This window comes from Cnephaeus nilssonii (genome assembly GCF_951640355.1).
Source record: "Cnephaeus nilssonii genome assembly, chromosome: 6".
NCBI classification, from domain to species: Eukaryota; Metazoa; Chordata; class Mammalia; order Chiroptera; family Vespertilionidae; genus Cnephaeus; species Cnephaeus nilssonii.
This window is the reverse complement of record NC_137077.1, coordinates 46,959,025-46,974,671: the sequence shown is the minus strand read 5'-3', so window position 1 is coordinate 46,974,671 and position 15,647 is coordinate 46,959,025. Positions and strand designations below refer to the sequence as shown.

The window sequence follows — 15,647 nt, the reverse complement described above, 5'->3', positions numbered from 1 at the left end:
GTAAGGGACTCCAGACATGATTACAATCTTGTCCTTGCCATCAGTGCTGATTCTTTAGAGGAGGGAGGCATCCTTCCTATATAATAAAAGGCTAATGTGCAAATCGACTAGACTGCGGAACAACCGGTCACTATGACACACACTGACCACCAGGGGGCAGGCACTCAATGCAGGAGCTGCCCTCTGGTGGTCAGTGCGCTCCCACAAGGGGAGTGCTGCTCAGCCAGAAGCCAGGCTCTCAGCTGGCGAGCACAGCCGTGGTGGCAGGAGCCTCTCCGAGGCAGTCGGACATTCCCGGAGGGCTCCTGAACTGCAAAAGGGCACAGGCTGGGCTGAGGGACCCCCGCCCCCCGAGTGCATGAATTTCATACACCAGGCCTCTAGTACACAAATAACCACAACATAAGGAAAAATAATGTCCCTGAGTGTATGCCTGAAGTTAAGAAATAATCCACTTCTAGCTTGGAATCAGTGATATTTGAGCTTGGTCTAAAGCAGTGGTTCCCAACCTTTTTTTGGCCATGCCCCACCTAAGCATCTCTAAAATCCTGATGCCCCCCTGTAACATAATTGTTATTCAAAAAGTGAACTATTCACATGGAAGAAGCCTAAAAGGCCATTAACTTGGTCTAAACAAGCGTCCAAAGAACATGGCATCCATGAAAGAGAAAAATAAAAGAACGAAAGGGTAGTTGAAATACTGAGGAAGAAATTGTTTAAAATGATAATGTGAAGTGATATGAAAAATAGCAAATAAAGTTTCAAAACATAATAGAGAACTGAAATGCATAAATGGCACATATATTTATGTACTGTATATGAGGCCCTTAGAACCATAAGAAATGCAAAAAAATTCACTGTTAATAACTCATTCTTGAATTGCCCCCCTTAAAAAAATCAAATTGCCCCCCTGTGCAGCGTGTGCCCCATGTTGGGAACTACTGGTCTAAAGTGAGCTTGACATGTGAAGGAAGAGCATAGCATGAGCGTGGGCAGAGATGAAAACACATGATGCAGAATCACCTGATGTCAGACCTCCAAAAATTCAAACGGAAAGGGGGGAGATGGGAGAGGGATGCTGCCTTTGACAACTGCTGGGGTGGGATGGGCCAGCCAGACACTGCCCGGATAGGTGTGAGGAGCCGGGTATCTTAGGCAAAATCAGAAAGCAAGCAAGCTGGACTCAGGCAGTCTTGGGTTTGAATTCTGTCTCTGCCACCACTTAGATAGATGACCTTGGGTAAATTAACCTGAGCACCCAGTTACTCATCTGTAAAATGGAAACAATTATGGCTACTTTTCAGGGTGGTTTTGAGGATTGCAGACAAGGGCCTGCCACACAGGTTAATAATGGGTGGTGGTAGGTGTCCCGGGCCCTCACTGTGGGACAGTGCCTCACTGACCGCCCAGTCAGAATCCACAACCTCCGATCTTAGAGGGTAGGGAGGGCGCCTTGTGGCCTCCGCCCTCCAGGAGGTGGGGACAAGGTGGAGGATGGGCTGCAGGAGGAGGAGCTGTTGTGTCTCCGACCCGCCCCGTCCTGTCCAGTCCAGCCTGGGCGCTGAGGAACCGCTGTTCTGGCCTCCGCCACCCTGGCAGCCGGTCCTGGTGTCCTGCGCCGTGCACCGCCTCAAATCATGACCCTGCGCCCGCCGCTACTCCCGCGCTGCCTGCTGCCGCTGCTGCTGCTGCTCAGTGGGGCGGCGTGCCAGGCTGAGACGGGGTTCGAAACCGAAAGTCCTGTCCGGACCCTCCAAGTGGAGACCCTGGTGAGGAGCTTGACCCTGTTCGGTCCGCGGGGCAGGTCTTGAGCGCGAATACAGGTCCAAGTGAACATGCGAGCCGGGAGGAGAAGTGCGGGGACTGAGTTGGGGGTGTCGGGTCCAGGGGCAAGAACGGGATCTTTGGAGGATCCTCCATGACTCCTGTAGTCCGATCATAGGTGGAGCCCCCCGAACCGTGTGCGGAGCCCGCTGCCTTTGGAGACACGCTTCACATACACTACACGGTGAGGGGTGTGGGGGGCCCAGGCGGAGCCTGGGAGGGGGCGGCGCCCTGATGAAACACGTCAGCTTTGGCTTGGACACGTGGCGAGTGGTTAGGGGAGTAACTGGGCTCTGGGGTCTTCGAGCACGTGGCGGATGGAGGGTGGGGGGACGTTCCTCTTCCTGCCTGCTTCCCCCCCAGTTCCTCCCGAGCACCGAGAAGTGAAGGGTGGAGAGATCTCCGATAAGTGCCAGTCCTTTAGGGCTTCCTGTTCCTTTCTGCCCAGAGGGGAGTGCTAGGCTGCAGCTGCTAGGGGGCTGCCCCGCCCAGCAGCCCAGGTGTGTATTGCGCCTGCTGGGAGGGAGGGGTACTAGGTGTGAGCTTTGGATGCTCTCTCCCCTCAGGGCAGCTTGGTAGATGGACGTGTTATTGATACTTCTCTGACCAGAGACCCTCTGGTTATAGAACTTGGCCAAAAGCAGGTGATCCCAGGTATGTGACCTGTGCCTCCCACTCATGCCAACCTAAGTGCTTTCTTAACCCCTTCAATCCCTAAGCTACCTTAGAAATGGCCCTCCTGAGGTTCAAACCCCACTTCTAATATTCCTCTTGCCCCATACCCTACTAGAAGGAGGCCAGAGATCTAAGAAACAGGGAGCTCAACTAAGGGTGAAGGGGGAACCATTGATCTCCTCTCCTGGGATTTTGGGACTGTAGGTAGCTTCCTGTTCAGTTATGTCTTCTTCCTCAAGGTCTGGAGCAAAGCCTTCTAGACATGTGTGTGGGGTGAGTATCTGGGCAGAGATGGGCTTGGGTATTCCCTTTGCATGGCTAGAAGCGTTCGCTGCTATCTCTGCTTCTAGAGGAGGCAGGAAACATGGGACAAAGGACCCTGGCTTTGCATCAGTCATTGGGACCCCTGAAGGCATCCAAAGCCTCTGTGCCTCTCTGGCTGTGGGTTTTGTTGGAGGAGTTGAAGCATGTGTGTGTGTGTGGGGGGGGGGGGGAGTGAGGGGGGGTGGATGTATACCTTTGCTGGTCAACCTGTTTGGTATAAGGTGGGAAGTTCATCTTTTGGACATGAATACCGAGAGGGTTTTGCTGGTGGGGCTTCAGATGGACTGAGGCTGCTGGCCCACCTGGTCCCACCTCTGGCTGTGACTTACATTCTTTCCCTCAGAGAGAAGCGAAGGGCAATCATTCCTTCTCACTTGGCCTATGGAAAACGGGGATTTCCACCATCTATCCCAGGTAACCTGACTAGAGCTCTCTTCCCAATCATCAAAATACCCCGTCTCTCAGAGCTATATAATTTGGAGCTTGAGAAGGTCTAAATCAGTTTGCTAAAAGGGACAGTGGTGGCTGGGGCCCTCTCCAGGGACTAGAGAACCTGTTAATGTCACCTGGCTTGTCCTCTGGCAGCCAGCAGCTTTTTAGAAAGGAGACACCTGCTTGTGCCACATGGGCCTGCTGCCCATGTCACCCTTCCCAGAACTCTAGACTACTTTCCTGTCGTTTTCCTACAATTACAAATGGAGTCATTTGTGCAGCTGGCATGGCTTCTCGCTGCATCTCCACCCTTCCTCTCAGTCTTCACCAGGGAAGAGATAGGAAAAAGGATCATAGTCAAGTAATTGACAACAAAATGAAACAAAAAAACAACTTTTAAAAGCCAAGCCCACCCCATAACTTTAAAAGCCCTCTCAAGTCACTGTTGATTCTTACTCTTAAAGGCCTGGGATGGAACAGATTTCACAAGATGTGTGTCTCTTGCTTTTGGTTATAACACATGTTCTATTAGCTAAAATGTGTTATACTTCAGAGTATCAGGGTAAAAGTTCTTATCCCAGTTCCAGCTCAGAGGGAGACCTGGAGAGAGGATAGGGAGACTAACGAGAAATGAACTCTTACTCAAAGCTCCATTACCTTCTGCTTTCTGGTGCTGCTTCTATTTACATTGCTTCCCCACTTCCCCCTCATTCCCCCGTACCTTCTTAAGACACATCCTTCTTCCTCTCCAGCTCTTATGTTAGAACACCTATCTTTTCTAATAATTTCATTGAATATGCTCACTGGTTGGTGGAATTTAAAAGTCTAGCTTAAATCCGATTAATTTCAGCCCTGCAAAGATTGTATCCTTGTGGTTGTTTGGAAATGGAGTACAGTTAGTATAGAGGCTTCTCTCACTCATAAATGGAGAACAGTGTGTACGTTTCAGATCCACAGAAACTTTCCCTGTGCTGTCAAAGACCCGTCATGGAAACCAAGCCACATTTGTATATTTGGGGTAAACATGACTATCACTAGACTCTGCTCATAGCCCATCTCTGCCTTGTCTAAGGGAACTCAACCCCACAGTTAAATCTTGCCAGCGTCATAGTTGTTGCTCTGGTGTGGCCTACCTTCCCTGTTTTCATTCATTCAGAGTCCTAGATAAAGTGCACAGAGATCCTAACCCTCACCTCTTCTCTGCCTCCAGCGGATGCAGTGCTGCAGTTTGACGTGGAGCTGATTGCACTGATCCGAGCCAACTACTGGCAAAAGCTGATGAAGGGCATTTTGCCTCTGGTGGGCATGGCAATGGTGCCAGCCCTCCTGAGCCTCATTGGGTATCACCTGTACAAAAAGGCCAGCAGTCCTAAAGTCTCCAAAAAGAAGCTCAAGGAAGAGAAACGAAACAAGAGCAAAAAGAAATAATAAATAATAATTTTTAAAACTTCTTTGCGTTCGTCAACTGATACTTTCTGAGGCTACTTTTGTAAGTGGGGATGAGGTGAAGGGGCTGGGGAAAAGGCATACTGTGTTGGATCTTGTCTGTCATGGGGGTGGTTAGAGGCTTGGAATCACCTCTTCCCCCTGGCCTCCTCCTCCTGTCCTAACCTACTCCAGGGACTTGTTCTTGAATCCCCATCGGATTTTTAGGTCCGGGAGGTATAGGTTTTGGCTCCCGTGGTGACCTGACTCCAGGAGCAATGCTTCATTGAGAAATAAGCCTCCTAGTAGTTGCCTAGCTAGTCTCTCCATGCCCTGGGGCTGCTTATTTCCTGGTGATGTCAAAATAGACTGTTCTGTCCAATATGGCAAAGATATAAGGAGCTCATGAACTCTATGGGAATTTTTAATAGCAAAGTCCTCAGGTCTCTCAAAAAATTCTCTGGAGGTTGAAAAGAGATTTTCTCCTTGTATCACAGGATATGGGAGATCACGTGGGCTGCCTCAATGACGTTGTAAGTGGTTCGACTTTTTTTGTCATCTGGCTGGGTTGTAGGTTTAGACAAGGGCTGGGGTATGTTGCTTCGGTAGTTGACGATGAAGAGTGGGTTGAGCTGGCTCAGCACTTCATCACTCACTGAAATGCCATCCAAGTACCGCTTGAGCATCTCCCGCAGCTTCCCATTGATCTCTAACAATTGGGTACGTCTTTGTTGGAGGCTCAGTTGTTCTAGTTTCACTTTGTTGTACCGTTTCCAGAAATTATCCATCCCTCTGTAGTCCGATATCACCTGGGAATTGATTTAAAGGGAGGTGTGTGGTGGGGCCCATTAGTGAATACAGCCCAGGGTCCATCATCCCCAACCTTAAGCTCAGGCCTCTGGGCCCTGGGAACTTTACCTTTGCCAGCTCCTCAGCAAGCTCCTCTGGGATAATTTCCTCTATCTCCTCCTGCTCCTCCGGAGTCAATATTGATGAATAAAAGGGCAGCACTTTTTCTTCCTCTGTTTCAAATTTCCTACATATTTCAGCAATTTTAAGGATCTTTTCACCCTATTGAAAGCAGGAAGACACCTTTTATTAGTAAAGACTAATAATGGGGAGTAATGGAGTTGGTTCCCTGCATGAACCAGGGAAGCTATTAATTTAAGTGGGAGACGAGTAATATACACATCTAACAAAGAGTGCTTACTGTATGGCAAGTATTTTATATTCTTATAAAATCCATTCATTATTAATGTATTTAACTTAAAATGTGAGGGGGAAGGGAACATGAAATAAAAAAAGATATTCCAAGTGTCCCCTCAGGCAGGAAGCAGGAGGAAGCCTCCTCTACCATTCTCAAATCCTTTTTACTTCACAGGGAGCCCAGTTCCTTGGTTTTGTTTGGACCACCCTCTCCCCTGTTACCTTATCAACAATCGCTGTCAGGGCTTTGAGGGTGGCATTACTTTCCAGAGTGAGTTTGACTAAATTCTCCTGTGCTCTTTCCCGGACCTGAGTCCTTTGGGCCTTAAGTTTTCGTAGTTGTACAAGGACCAACTCCTTGTCATCACGAATGTACTGGTTCTGTTCTTCACTTTCACGGCTATGCACCATGATCTTGCCTTTCAAAATAAGTATGGAATCCTGGAAGAATAGAGTAGATTAGAAGAAATACTTGACTGGCTGAGGGTCTTCGGTGAGAAAGGTAAAAAGACTGGGGATGGAAATCAAAGCATATCTTTCCGCAACTAGTGATGAGGCCCAGTGGGAATTGGGGGAAGATGAACAGGGGATAAAGGAGAAGGTAAAGCAGTGAGTATTTCTGATTGGGTGCACTAACCTGTAGTCTCTGTATTTTTTTCATCTGTGCTTCAATGTCTTTGGAGCTCTTCTCGTCCTTCACTTTCAAAGTCTCAAAGGCAATCTTTCGATCCTCTGTGGCATCAGTGTAATTCTTAAGTGCATCCTGGAACCTTCTCCATAGATCTTCTACTACACTCTCTAGTTGCAGTCTTAGAAAGTGCTTCTCTTCTATATTCTAGGAAGTGGCCCCAAAATAGCCAATGCTTGGAATTACCCTTTCACTTCCACCAGTAACCTCACACTCTTGCACTGTTTATAGCATAGGAGAGTGCAGGGTCGCCAATGAAAATGCCTACAAAGACCAGGCAGATGATATAAATAAGTGCTGTGGGCTAGATGGGGCCTGTGGTGAACCAGAGAGGAAATGCTCTTTAGCGGGGGGAGTGGGGAAGGCACAGCTGCTCAGCTCCACGTGAGTGTCTCCATTTGGAAATACTGACCCGGTGTTACCAGATCTGCACAATTTTCAAGGGAAGGTGAAAACTTGAATTTTTATGTGAAATCTCCCATTTTTTAAATTTGGGAACCTTATTAAAATGTTTTACAAAACACCACAGGGCAAAATAAAAACAAAGACTCTCATACTCAAGCCCAGGTCTGCAGGCTAGCTAAAGTTTGCAGCCTACAGGATGGTGGAAAGCAGTTTGGCCAAGGGGCCAGAAACTGGATTCTCCTCCTGGCTCTGCCACAAACCAGCAGCAGGACTTTGGCAGGTCATTTTACTTTACGGGGCTTTAGTTTCTTCATCTACAAATCTCACGGCTGTCTACCATGATCTTGCCTTTCAAAATAATTATGGAATCCCGGAAGAACAGAGTAGATTAGAAGAAACACTTGACTAGCTGAGGGTCTTCAGTGAGACAGGTAAAAAGACTGGGGACAGAAATCAAAGCATTATCTTTCCCAGGTGAAGCCAGATGATCTCCTTGTTGCTTTTTAGCTTTAAAATGCATTTCCTTGATATCTCAGAATGATCCTCCCTCCCGACCAATTTTCACAAAAGTACAAAAGGCAATAGGAGTACCTACAGTGGCAACAGGCATTTTATTGATTATGTTGGTTAAAGGAATCTCTCTGAGCTGCTAGCCTGGAGCATTTTTCTCTCACTTCTCTCCCAGCTCTTGCCCATTACTTCCCCTCTGTACCTTGTTTTTGAGATCATCCCACATGCTCTGGAACTCCAGCTTGCTTTCATACTCAGAATCTATGTAGTTCTGCTCCATGGCCATGAAGACATCTTGTAGGTAGCGAATCTCTTTTTCATGTTGGTCAATAATAGTCTTCCTATGGAAGATAAGACACTGTCCCTGCTCTGAGGAATAAAGCAGATGGGCCAATAATGACAATTCAAAGCAGTATGTGATAAAACTATACGAATGGTACAAACTCTTAGGTACTGAAGAAAAACAGAGCGAGGGAGGGATCTATTTCCTTTAGGGCCAAAAAGAATGAATAAGATTATTTTTATTTTTGAATAGGTTAATATATTCATGTGATATAAAAATTAAAAAGTGCAAAGGTTACAGTGAGAAGTCTCCTTCCCATTCCTGTCCCCTGCCAGATGGGTAGAATTTTGATAGCTGACAGTGGGTGATGAGACGTTACAAATAGGGACCTGGCACGGGCAAAGGAAGCTAAGGCCACAAGCTTAAACCCACATTAGTTTAGAAGGAAATCAGGGTCTTTTCTGCTGGAGGTGATGTCATCATCAAGGTGGGATGCTTGAGAGTGCTGGCCACCTGCTTACAGACAGCTCCTTGACACAGGCTCTCTATGCTCCCTTGGACTCAAACCCCATACCTTTCTGTCTCAAACTCCTTGGTTAGGGTCTCCAGCTCCATGTTGTAATTTTCCTCCAGGAGGTTGAGTCGGCATCTCTGCAAGGCCAACAGCTGGTCAATGTTGTGCAAGTGGCTGCGCAGGGCATGGGCATACTGCTCCTCAGCTTCTGACAGGTCCTTAGCTAAAGACTGGGTAGGAAGCACAGAGTTACCATTTTGGCTGGATGACTTCTGTGTGAGAAAATTAAAGATGTATTCAGCTGGATAGCTGGATGACTTTTCTTTGGACCGAAGCGTGCTGGTTCTCCCACTATTGAACTTAAAGTCAGAGTGACATCAGAGAACCCCATATAGCCAGCCAGTGTCCTCGGGGCAACAAACATTTACAGTGATGGGGCTACCACTAAAAGGAATCAGGGATTCGTAGAGAAATGGCTGCTTCGAAATCTGAGGCAAAAATAAACAAGTTGAACCTAGGGTATCTTGTCAGGGAAGAGAAGAAATCAAGCATTTGTCCTGCCTTTAAAAAATATATATATATATTATTATTATTATTATTATTATTATTGATTTCAGAGAGGGAGAGAGAGAAACATCAATAATGAAAATAATTTATCAGCTGCCTCCTGCATGCCCCCTACTGGGATCAAGCTCGCAACCCAGGCATGTGCCCTGACCCGGTATCGAACCCTGACCTCCTGGTTCATAGGTGGATGCTCAAGCACTGAACCACACCGTCCAGGCACCCAGGACATATTGTTAAGTGAAAAAGGCAATGGGCAGAACAGTATGTGATACTACCATTTGTGTAAAATAATGTTTATTCATGCAACTAATGGGCATTGGGCAGCTGGAAGGAATTTTCACTATGTAACTTTTTATCTTTTTAATTTTGGACAATGGAAATGTAGTAACCATTCAGAAAAGTCAAATGAGCCCTGGCCGGTGTGGTTCAGTTGGTTGGGTGTTGAGTAGAAGCATGGTGTCCCTTCCCCCAAAAAAATAATTAAAGAAAACTTTGTGTCCTAAAAAAAGAAAGCAAAATAAAATTAAATAGAACAAAGAAGCATTTACTGAGTTCCCATATGATCCAAACACCTTGAGTCTCACTGTGAACTACCACAACCTCTATGCAGCGATAGCTTTCACCTTATGTTTACATGACAAAGGATCTTATGAAATAAGATAATAATGGATGACTATTCACTCATTCAACAAATGTTTATCCAGCACTATGCTGGAGACTGAGGATTCCAAGATTAGAAGACATCCTCACTGCCCTCAAAGGAGCTTGCAGTCTTGAAGTAGGAAAAGAGTTAAATAAACAGAACATTACAGTTTAACATGCTAAGTGATATGAAATTAATGATTTACCATTGACAATGGGATATAAAGAACTGAGTGCCTACATCTAACTAAGAACACTGGGGAAGGTTTCGCAGAAGAGATGTCATTTGTATCACTCTTGAAGAGGAGGGAGAGTTTGCCGGGAAAACTGAGGAGATGGGGAAAATAAAATCCCAGGTAGAGGAAATAGCATGTACAAAGGCACAGGTAAGAAACAAGGCTGGCTGTGAAAGGTACAGGTAGAGGGTAAATGAAGGGCATTGCTATTCTTGCCATGCAGTATGGATTTTTTTTTCCCGTAGAAGTGGGGAGCCACTTAGGAGACTTAAGCAGTGGAATAACAGAATCAGATTTTGTTTTAGAAAGATAATCTGGATGTTCAGGTCAAGATGGTGGCGTAGGTAAAAGCAATACTTAAATCCTCCTCCCACAACCACATCAAAATTACAACTAAACTTACAGACAACTATCATTAAGAATCACCTGAAATCTAGCTGAACAGAAGTCCTATGAGGGGCAGAGCTGCTGAATGGGCTGATCCCACATCCACATGTAGAGAGATATCTTGAATGCAGAGGTCCACCCTGAGGCATGAGGGGTCCCAGCCCCACACTAAGTTCCCCAAACTAGGGTTCCAGTGCCAGGAAGGGAAGTCCCCATAACTGTGATTATGAAAACCAGTGGGGATTGTGGATGAGTGAGACCAGGGCTTCTGGAGTCCCAGGCAGTTCCTCTTAAAGGTCCTGCCCACAGACTTCCTAGGACTCACTCGCTCTAAGCTCCAGTGCTGAGGCACCAGGGACATACAGGGGGGAACTGAGTTGTCTGACATCGAGGCAAGAGCTGGAAGAGCAGCTTTTTCCCAGACAGAAGTGTTGGCAGACGCCATTGTTCTTTTTCTGGGCCCTTGCCCCACAGAGCCTGCAGGCCGGTGCCATATCTGAACCTCCATCAACCTGGCTAACACTGCTGGCCCTGCTCTGCCGATTCTCTGAGACCCCATCCCATTCATCTTGTGGGCCCAGTCCAAGCCATTTCCTGTGGTTTTTCCATACAAACAACCTATGTTGGTAAATGCTCTGGACTTTCCTAAAATTTCTCAAACAAGCAGCATCTGGCCCTAGCCAGTTTGACTCAGTGGACAGTGTCAGCCTGCAGACTGAGGGGTCCCAGGTTCGATTCCGGCCAACGGCACATGCCCAGACTGGGGGCTCGATCCCCAGTGAGGGGCGTGCAGGAGGCAGCCGATCAATGATTCTCTCTCATCATTGATGTTTCTATCTCTCTCTCCCTTCCTCTCTGAAATCAATAAGAATCTATTTTTTTTAAAAAAGACAAAAAATGGACACTAAAGAAACAATGATTGGCTATTAAAAAAAAAAAAACAAGCAGCATCTGGCCTCAGCATGCCACATACCTCTCACTAAGTGACCCCAGGCCCGGCACTAGTGGCAGCCAGCCTTGGTTCACAGCTTGGCCTCTGCTGGGCAAATCCAATTCCAGCACAAATAGCAGCCATCTACATATTGCTCTGTAGCTCATGAAGGGTGGCCCCGGGCAGGACACAGGTGGCAGCTGACTTTGATCTGCACCTCCCAGGGGGCTCCAGAGTCAGTACATTTGGTGGACAGCTTCAGACCAGGTCAAAGTACCACCCAACCTCCTCCACAAGGGATACATTCAAAGGGTGGACTCAGCAGTCACTAGAACCCTGTTGAAGTAAATCCTGCTCTGTGGGGTCAGCCCCTGCATAGCTGATCCTCCATGGTAGTCGAAATTAGTCCTCACAGCCTATCAGCCTGAGGGTAAATCCCTCCCATTGAGGTGCCAACAGCAATCAAGACTCAACTACAACAGGAAGGTATACATAGCCCACATGGGGGGTGCACCTGGAGTGACCAGCTCGGGTGATTGGGGAGGCTGTGACACTGGACCCTACAGTACACCTACTACTCTACCAAGACAGGGAGATGTAGCAGTTCTACCTAATACATAGAAACAAACACAGGGAGGCAGCCAAAATGAGACAAAGAAACATGTCCCAAATGAAATAACAGGAAAAAACTCCAGAAAAAGAACTAAATAAAATGGAGACAAGCAATCTACTACATGCAGAGTTCAAACCACTGTTTATATAAAAATGCTAAATCAACTTAGGGGAAGAATAGATGAACTTAGTGAGAACTTCAATAAAGAGAAAGGAAACATAAAAACAGAGATAGAAAACATGAAAAAGAACCAGTCAGAAATAACGTATACACTAACTGAAGTGAAGAATACATTACAGGGAATCAACAGTGAAGTAGGCGAAGCAGAGGATCAAATTGGAGATTTCGAAGACAAGGAAGCAGAAGACATCCAATCAGAACAGCAAAAAGAATACATAAAAATGAGGATAGTATAAGGAGCCTCTGGGACAACTTTAAGCATACAAACATTTGCATCATGGGGGTGCCAAAAGGAGAAGAGAGAGAACAAGGAATGAAAACCTATGTGAAAAAATAATGATGAAAAACTTCCCTAACCTGGTAAAAGAAATAGACATACAAGTCCAGGAAGCACAGAGAGTCCCAAATAAGAGGCCTATACTAAGACACATCATAATTAAAATGCCAAAGGTTAAAGACAAAGAGAGAATCTTTTAAAAATATATTTTTCATCTATTTCAGAGAGGAAGGGAGAAGGAGAGAGAGATAGAAACATCAATGATGAGAATCATTGATCAGCTGCTTCCTGCATACCCCTAAGCCCAGCCAGTGGGGTTCAGTTTGATTCCCAGTCAGGGCACATGCCTGGGTGCAGGCTTGATCCCCAGTGTGGGGCGTACAGGAAGCAGCTAATCAATGATTCTCTTTTCTTTCTATCTTCTCTCCCTCGCCCTTCTTCTCTGAAATAAATTACATATATATAATAGAGGCCCGGTGCATGAAATTGTGCACTGTGGGGGGTGTCCCTCAGCCCAGCCTGCACCTCTCCAATCTGGGACATCCCTCTCACAATCCAGGACTGCTGGCTCACAGCCGCTCGCCTGCCTGCCTGCCTGATTGCCCCTAACCACTTCTGTCTGCCAGCCTGACCACCCCTAACCACTCCCCTGCTGGCCTGATTGATGCCTAACTGCTTCCCTGCCGGCCTGATTGCCCCCAACTGCCCTCCCCTGCCGGCCTGATTGCCCCCAACTGCCCTCCCCTGCAGGCCTGGTCCCCCCCAACTGCCCTCCCCTGCAGGCCTGGTCCTCCCCAACTGCCCTCCCCTGCCAGCCAGGTCACCCCTAACTGCCCTCTCCTGCAGACCTGGTCCCCCCCAACTGTCCTCCCTCCGCTGCAGGCCTGGTTGCCCCCAACTGCCCTCCCCTGCCAGCCTGGTCACCCCCAACTGCCCTCCCCTGCTGGCCATCATGTGGTGGCCATTTTGTGACCACATGGGGACGGCCATATTGTGCGAGGGCATGATGGTCAATTTGCATATTACCTCTTTATTATATAGGATTTTAATACATAAAAGCCTAAGGGGAAGGAACCAGTGAGCAGAGATTACTAGAATGAAAAAAGGGATACAGCAAAATTCCTTAGCAAAAAAGATGGTATGGCCCGGTGTGGCTCATTTGGTTGAGTGTTGTCCCATGTACCTGAGAGATCACTGATTTGATTTCCAGTCAGGGCACACACTGGGTTTGGGGGAGGGAGGGGGTAGAGGAGGTGGAGTTCAGGAGGCAGCCAATCAATGTCTCTTTCTCATCGATGTTTCTCTTTCTCCCTCTCCCTTCTTCTCTCTCGCAAATCAATAAAAACTTTCTTTTTAAAAGATGGTATGGATACAAGAATCTCCCAATAGCATAAGGATGACTGACTGAATTGCTTAAGAGATCCAGAACTGCTCTTACCCACTGAGATCTTCTCAGCCTTATCCAGGGCTACTGAAGTTGAATCAAAGAGGCTAAACAGAATTTGGTTGAATAAAGCACTAGAGTAGGAATCAATAAACCAGTGCTGTAGTCCCAGCTCTCTCATCGACTAGCTGTGTGACCTTGGATGAGCCATTTCCTCCCTCTGGAACTGAGTAGTCTTACATTGAAATGAAGATGTAGGACTAAGTTCAAGTCCTGGGGTGATGTCTACTGTGCCTCGTAACTCTAATATTGTATAGTACTGGTTTGGGGCAGTAGATGACTAAAAGCAATGGCTCCTCTAAGTGAGGGAGAGGGATGACCACTCAATAGTCTACTCTTCATTTCAGTGAAAGTTGTTATTACCAATAGCCTAGTTCCGTGGTCAGCAAACTGCGGCTCGCAGGCCACATGCGGCTCTTTGGCCCCTTGAGTGTGGCTCTTCCACAAAATACCACGGCCTGGGCGAGTCTATTTTGAAGAAGTGGCATTAGAAGAAGTTTAAGTTTGAAAAATTTGGCTCTCAAAAGAAATTTCAATCGTTGTACTGTTGATATTTGGCTCTGTTGACTAATGAGTTTGCCGACCACTGGCCTAGTTTCATCACAGCCTGCTGCTTGTGAGGGCATTAAGCTTGAATCATTAATTAACTTTCTAGGCCCATTCTATTAAGAGAAGAGATCAAGGCAGCCACATTCAAGGATTTCCTTGGGAAGAACACCTACCTTGATGACACTGTCCTTGCAGTCCACCACTCGTTCAAATGTTTGGCTGAGGATCTCAATGTCCTTATGAAGCTCTTTGGTCTTGACTTCTCGAAGAACAGTTCTCCACTGTGTGTTAATCTTATTAAGGTTCAGAGCACTATTGTGCTCCTCCTTGGCCAGCTTGTCCTGTGTGAGGGAATAAACACACCTGAAGGAGGTCAGGGTCAAAAGCCCTAATACAGCACAACAAACAAGATTGCACTTGGTTGGTCAACTGCCACTTTTACCTTAACCTTTGTCTTTTCCGAGGGACCAAAGCTCCTCATGGCTAACACTCAGGTAATTCCTGTTCTTGTTTTGGGAGCATCTCAAGTAAGATAGGAACGGCCAGATGGCATTTTAAGGAGGGGAAGGGTGAATTTCCTTTAGGATGGAGGCATCAGAGCAGGACACTGTGTAATACCCCACCTCCAGGGAGACTATCAGAGTTTCCAACAGTTGGGATGGCTGAGAGCACCGACTGTCCCAGTTCTGGGACTCAGTTGTGACTGCCGAGCTCTATACCCCCGCCCCTCCTTCCAAACACTGTTGCCGGAAATCTAAGTATATTTAGGTCTCAAGATTTCCGGAGGAGGGAGGCCAGCATAAAAATGACGCTGCCACCATGGCAGGGTTAAAGCAGCAGGGTCCGCGCAGGGAGCGGGTGGGCTGGGCAGGGATAATGAGGAAGCATCACCTTCAAGAACTGGCTCAGGAGCCGCTCCTTCTTCCTAGCCAGCTCCTCCTCGGCCAGCAACCTCTGCTGGAACAGCAGCAGCTGCTCCTCATCAGACAGGGGCGCCTTGGCCTTTTTCCCTTTCTTAGACATAGCAGGCTAAGGGCTGGATCTGGGCAAGGATCCTGGGCCCGCCGCGGCCAGCGTTAGTGACGGTAGAAAGGAAAATGCCTCCAGAAAGAGGCCTTCTGGAACTGCCCCTGGACGGTAGTGAGACCGTAGACCTTAGTCCTGAGGTAAGACAGGGCCTGGGACAGCCGGGAGGCCGGGCTCTCCAGCCGAAAGACGCATCTCCGTCTCCTAGCAACGGGATCTTGCTAAAAGGGCGCTGTGAGGCGCGGAAGAGAGGCCCTGCCTTAGAGCGCCCTCTGCCGCCTGGAGGACCGCAGTGAGGCTTTTGTTTTGTTTTGTTTTGTTTTGAGAAAGCATAGTTTTATCCTCAAAATCGCTAGCCTCCTAACTGAACCTTTTAAAATATTTTTTGTTTTTGTTTTTCATGGTATGGCAATATTTTAAAATACAGATAACAAATTTTGGAGATAATATGGAGAACCGGGAACCCTCATGCATTGCTGGTGGTATTGTAAAATGTTGCAACCACTTTG

The 15,647-nt window shown here is 47.2% G+C and overlaps 2 protein-coding genes across 4 annotated transcripts; one reads left to right on the top strand and one right to left on the bottom strand.

Moving 5' to 3' along the window:
* Positions 1-14: 14 nt before the first annotated feature.
* Positions 15-4,706, top strand: FKBP11 (FKBP prolyl isomerase 11). Of its 2 annotated transcripts, XM_079773438.1 has the most exons (6): positions 15-1,769; positions 1,943-2,008; positions 2,391-2,478; positions 2,739-2,772; positions 3,167-3,237; positions 4,466-4,706. In XM_079773438.1, exons 1-6 carry the CDS (start codon positions 1,638-1,640, stop codon positions 4,681-4,683), a joined length of 609 nt encoding a protein of 202 aa, XP_079629564.1. In that variant the 5' UTR covers positions 15-1,637; the 3' UTR covers positions 4,684-4,706. The 2 variants fall into 2 exon arrangements, with proteins under 2 accessions (XP_079629564.1, XP_079629565.1); XM_079773439.1 differs by lacking the exon at positions 15-1,769 and having other exon boundaries at positions 1,967-2,008; positions 2,704-2,772.
* Positions 4,707-4,761: 55 nt separating this feature from the next.
* On the bottom strand, positions 4,762-15,332 carry DRC2 (dynein regulatory complex subunit 2). Of its 2 annotated transcripts, XM_079773436.1 has the most exons (8): positions 15,004-15,332; positions 14,286-14,453; positions 8,347-8,516; positions 7,692-7,830; positions 6,524-6,721; positions 6,109-6,327; positions 5,599-5,751; positions 4,762-5,489 (listed from the first exon to the last, which is right to left on the bottom strand). In XM_079773436.1, exons 1-8 carry the CDS (start codon positions 15,133-15,135, stop codon positions 5,172-5,174), a joined length of 1,497 nt encoding a protein of 498 aa, XP_079629562.1. In that variant the 5' UTR covers positions 15,136-15,332; the 3' UTR covers positions 4,762-5,171. The 2 variants fall into 2 exon arrangements, with proteins under 2 accessions (XP_079629562.1, XP_079629563.1); XM_079773437.1 differs by lacking the exons at positions 4,762-5,489; positions 5,599-5,751; positions 6,109-6,327 and having other exon boundaries at positions 6,590-7,419.
* Positions 15,333-15,647: the final 315 nt, after the last annotated feature.

Excerpts from the sequence above, each read along its gene's own strand:
- FKBP11 (XM_079773438.1), top strand. The coding sequence starts at position 1,638 with ATGACCCTGCGCCCGCCGCTACTCCCGCGCTGCCTGCTGCCGCTGCTG. Across the intron at positions 2,009-2,390 it reads CGCTTCACATACACTACACG|GGCAGCTTGGTAGATGGACG; the intron begins GTGAGGGGTGTG and ends CTCTCCCCTCAG. Across the intron at positions 2,479-2,738 it reads CCAAAAGCAGGTGATCCCAG|GTCTGGAGCAAAGCCTTCTA; the intron begins GTATGTGACCTG and ends TTCTTCCTCAAG.
- DRC2 (XM_079773436.1), bottom strand. The coding sequence starts at position 15,135 with ATGTCTAAGAAAGGGAAAAAGGCCAAGGCGCCCCTGTCTGATGAGGAG. Across the intron at positions 8,517-14,285 it reads GCAAGGACAGTGTCATCAAG|TCTTTAGCTAAGGACCTGTC; the intron begins GTAGGTGTTCTT and ends CTTCCTACCCAG. Across the intron at positions 7,831-8,346 it reads AAGGAGTTTGAGACAGAAAG|GAAGACTATTATTGACCAAC; the intron begins GTATGGGGTTTG and ends TATCTTCCATAG.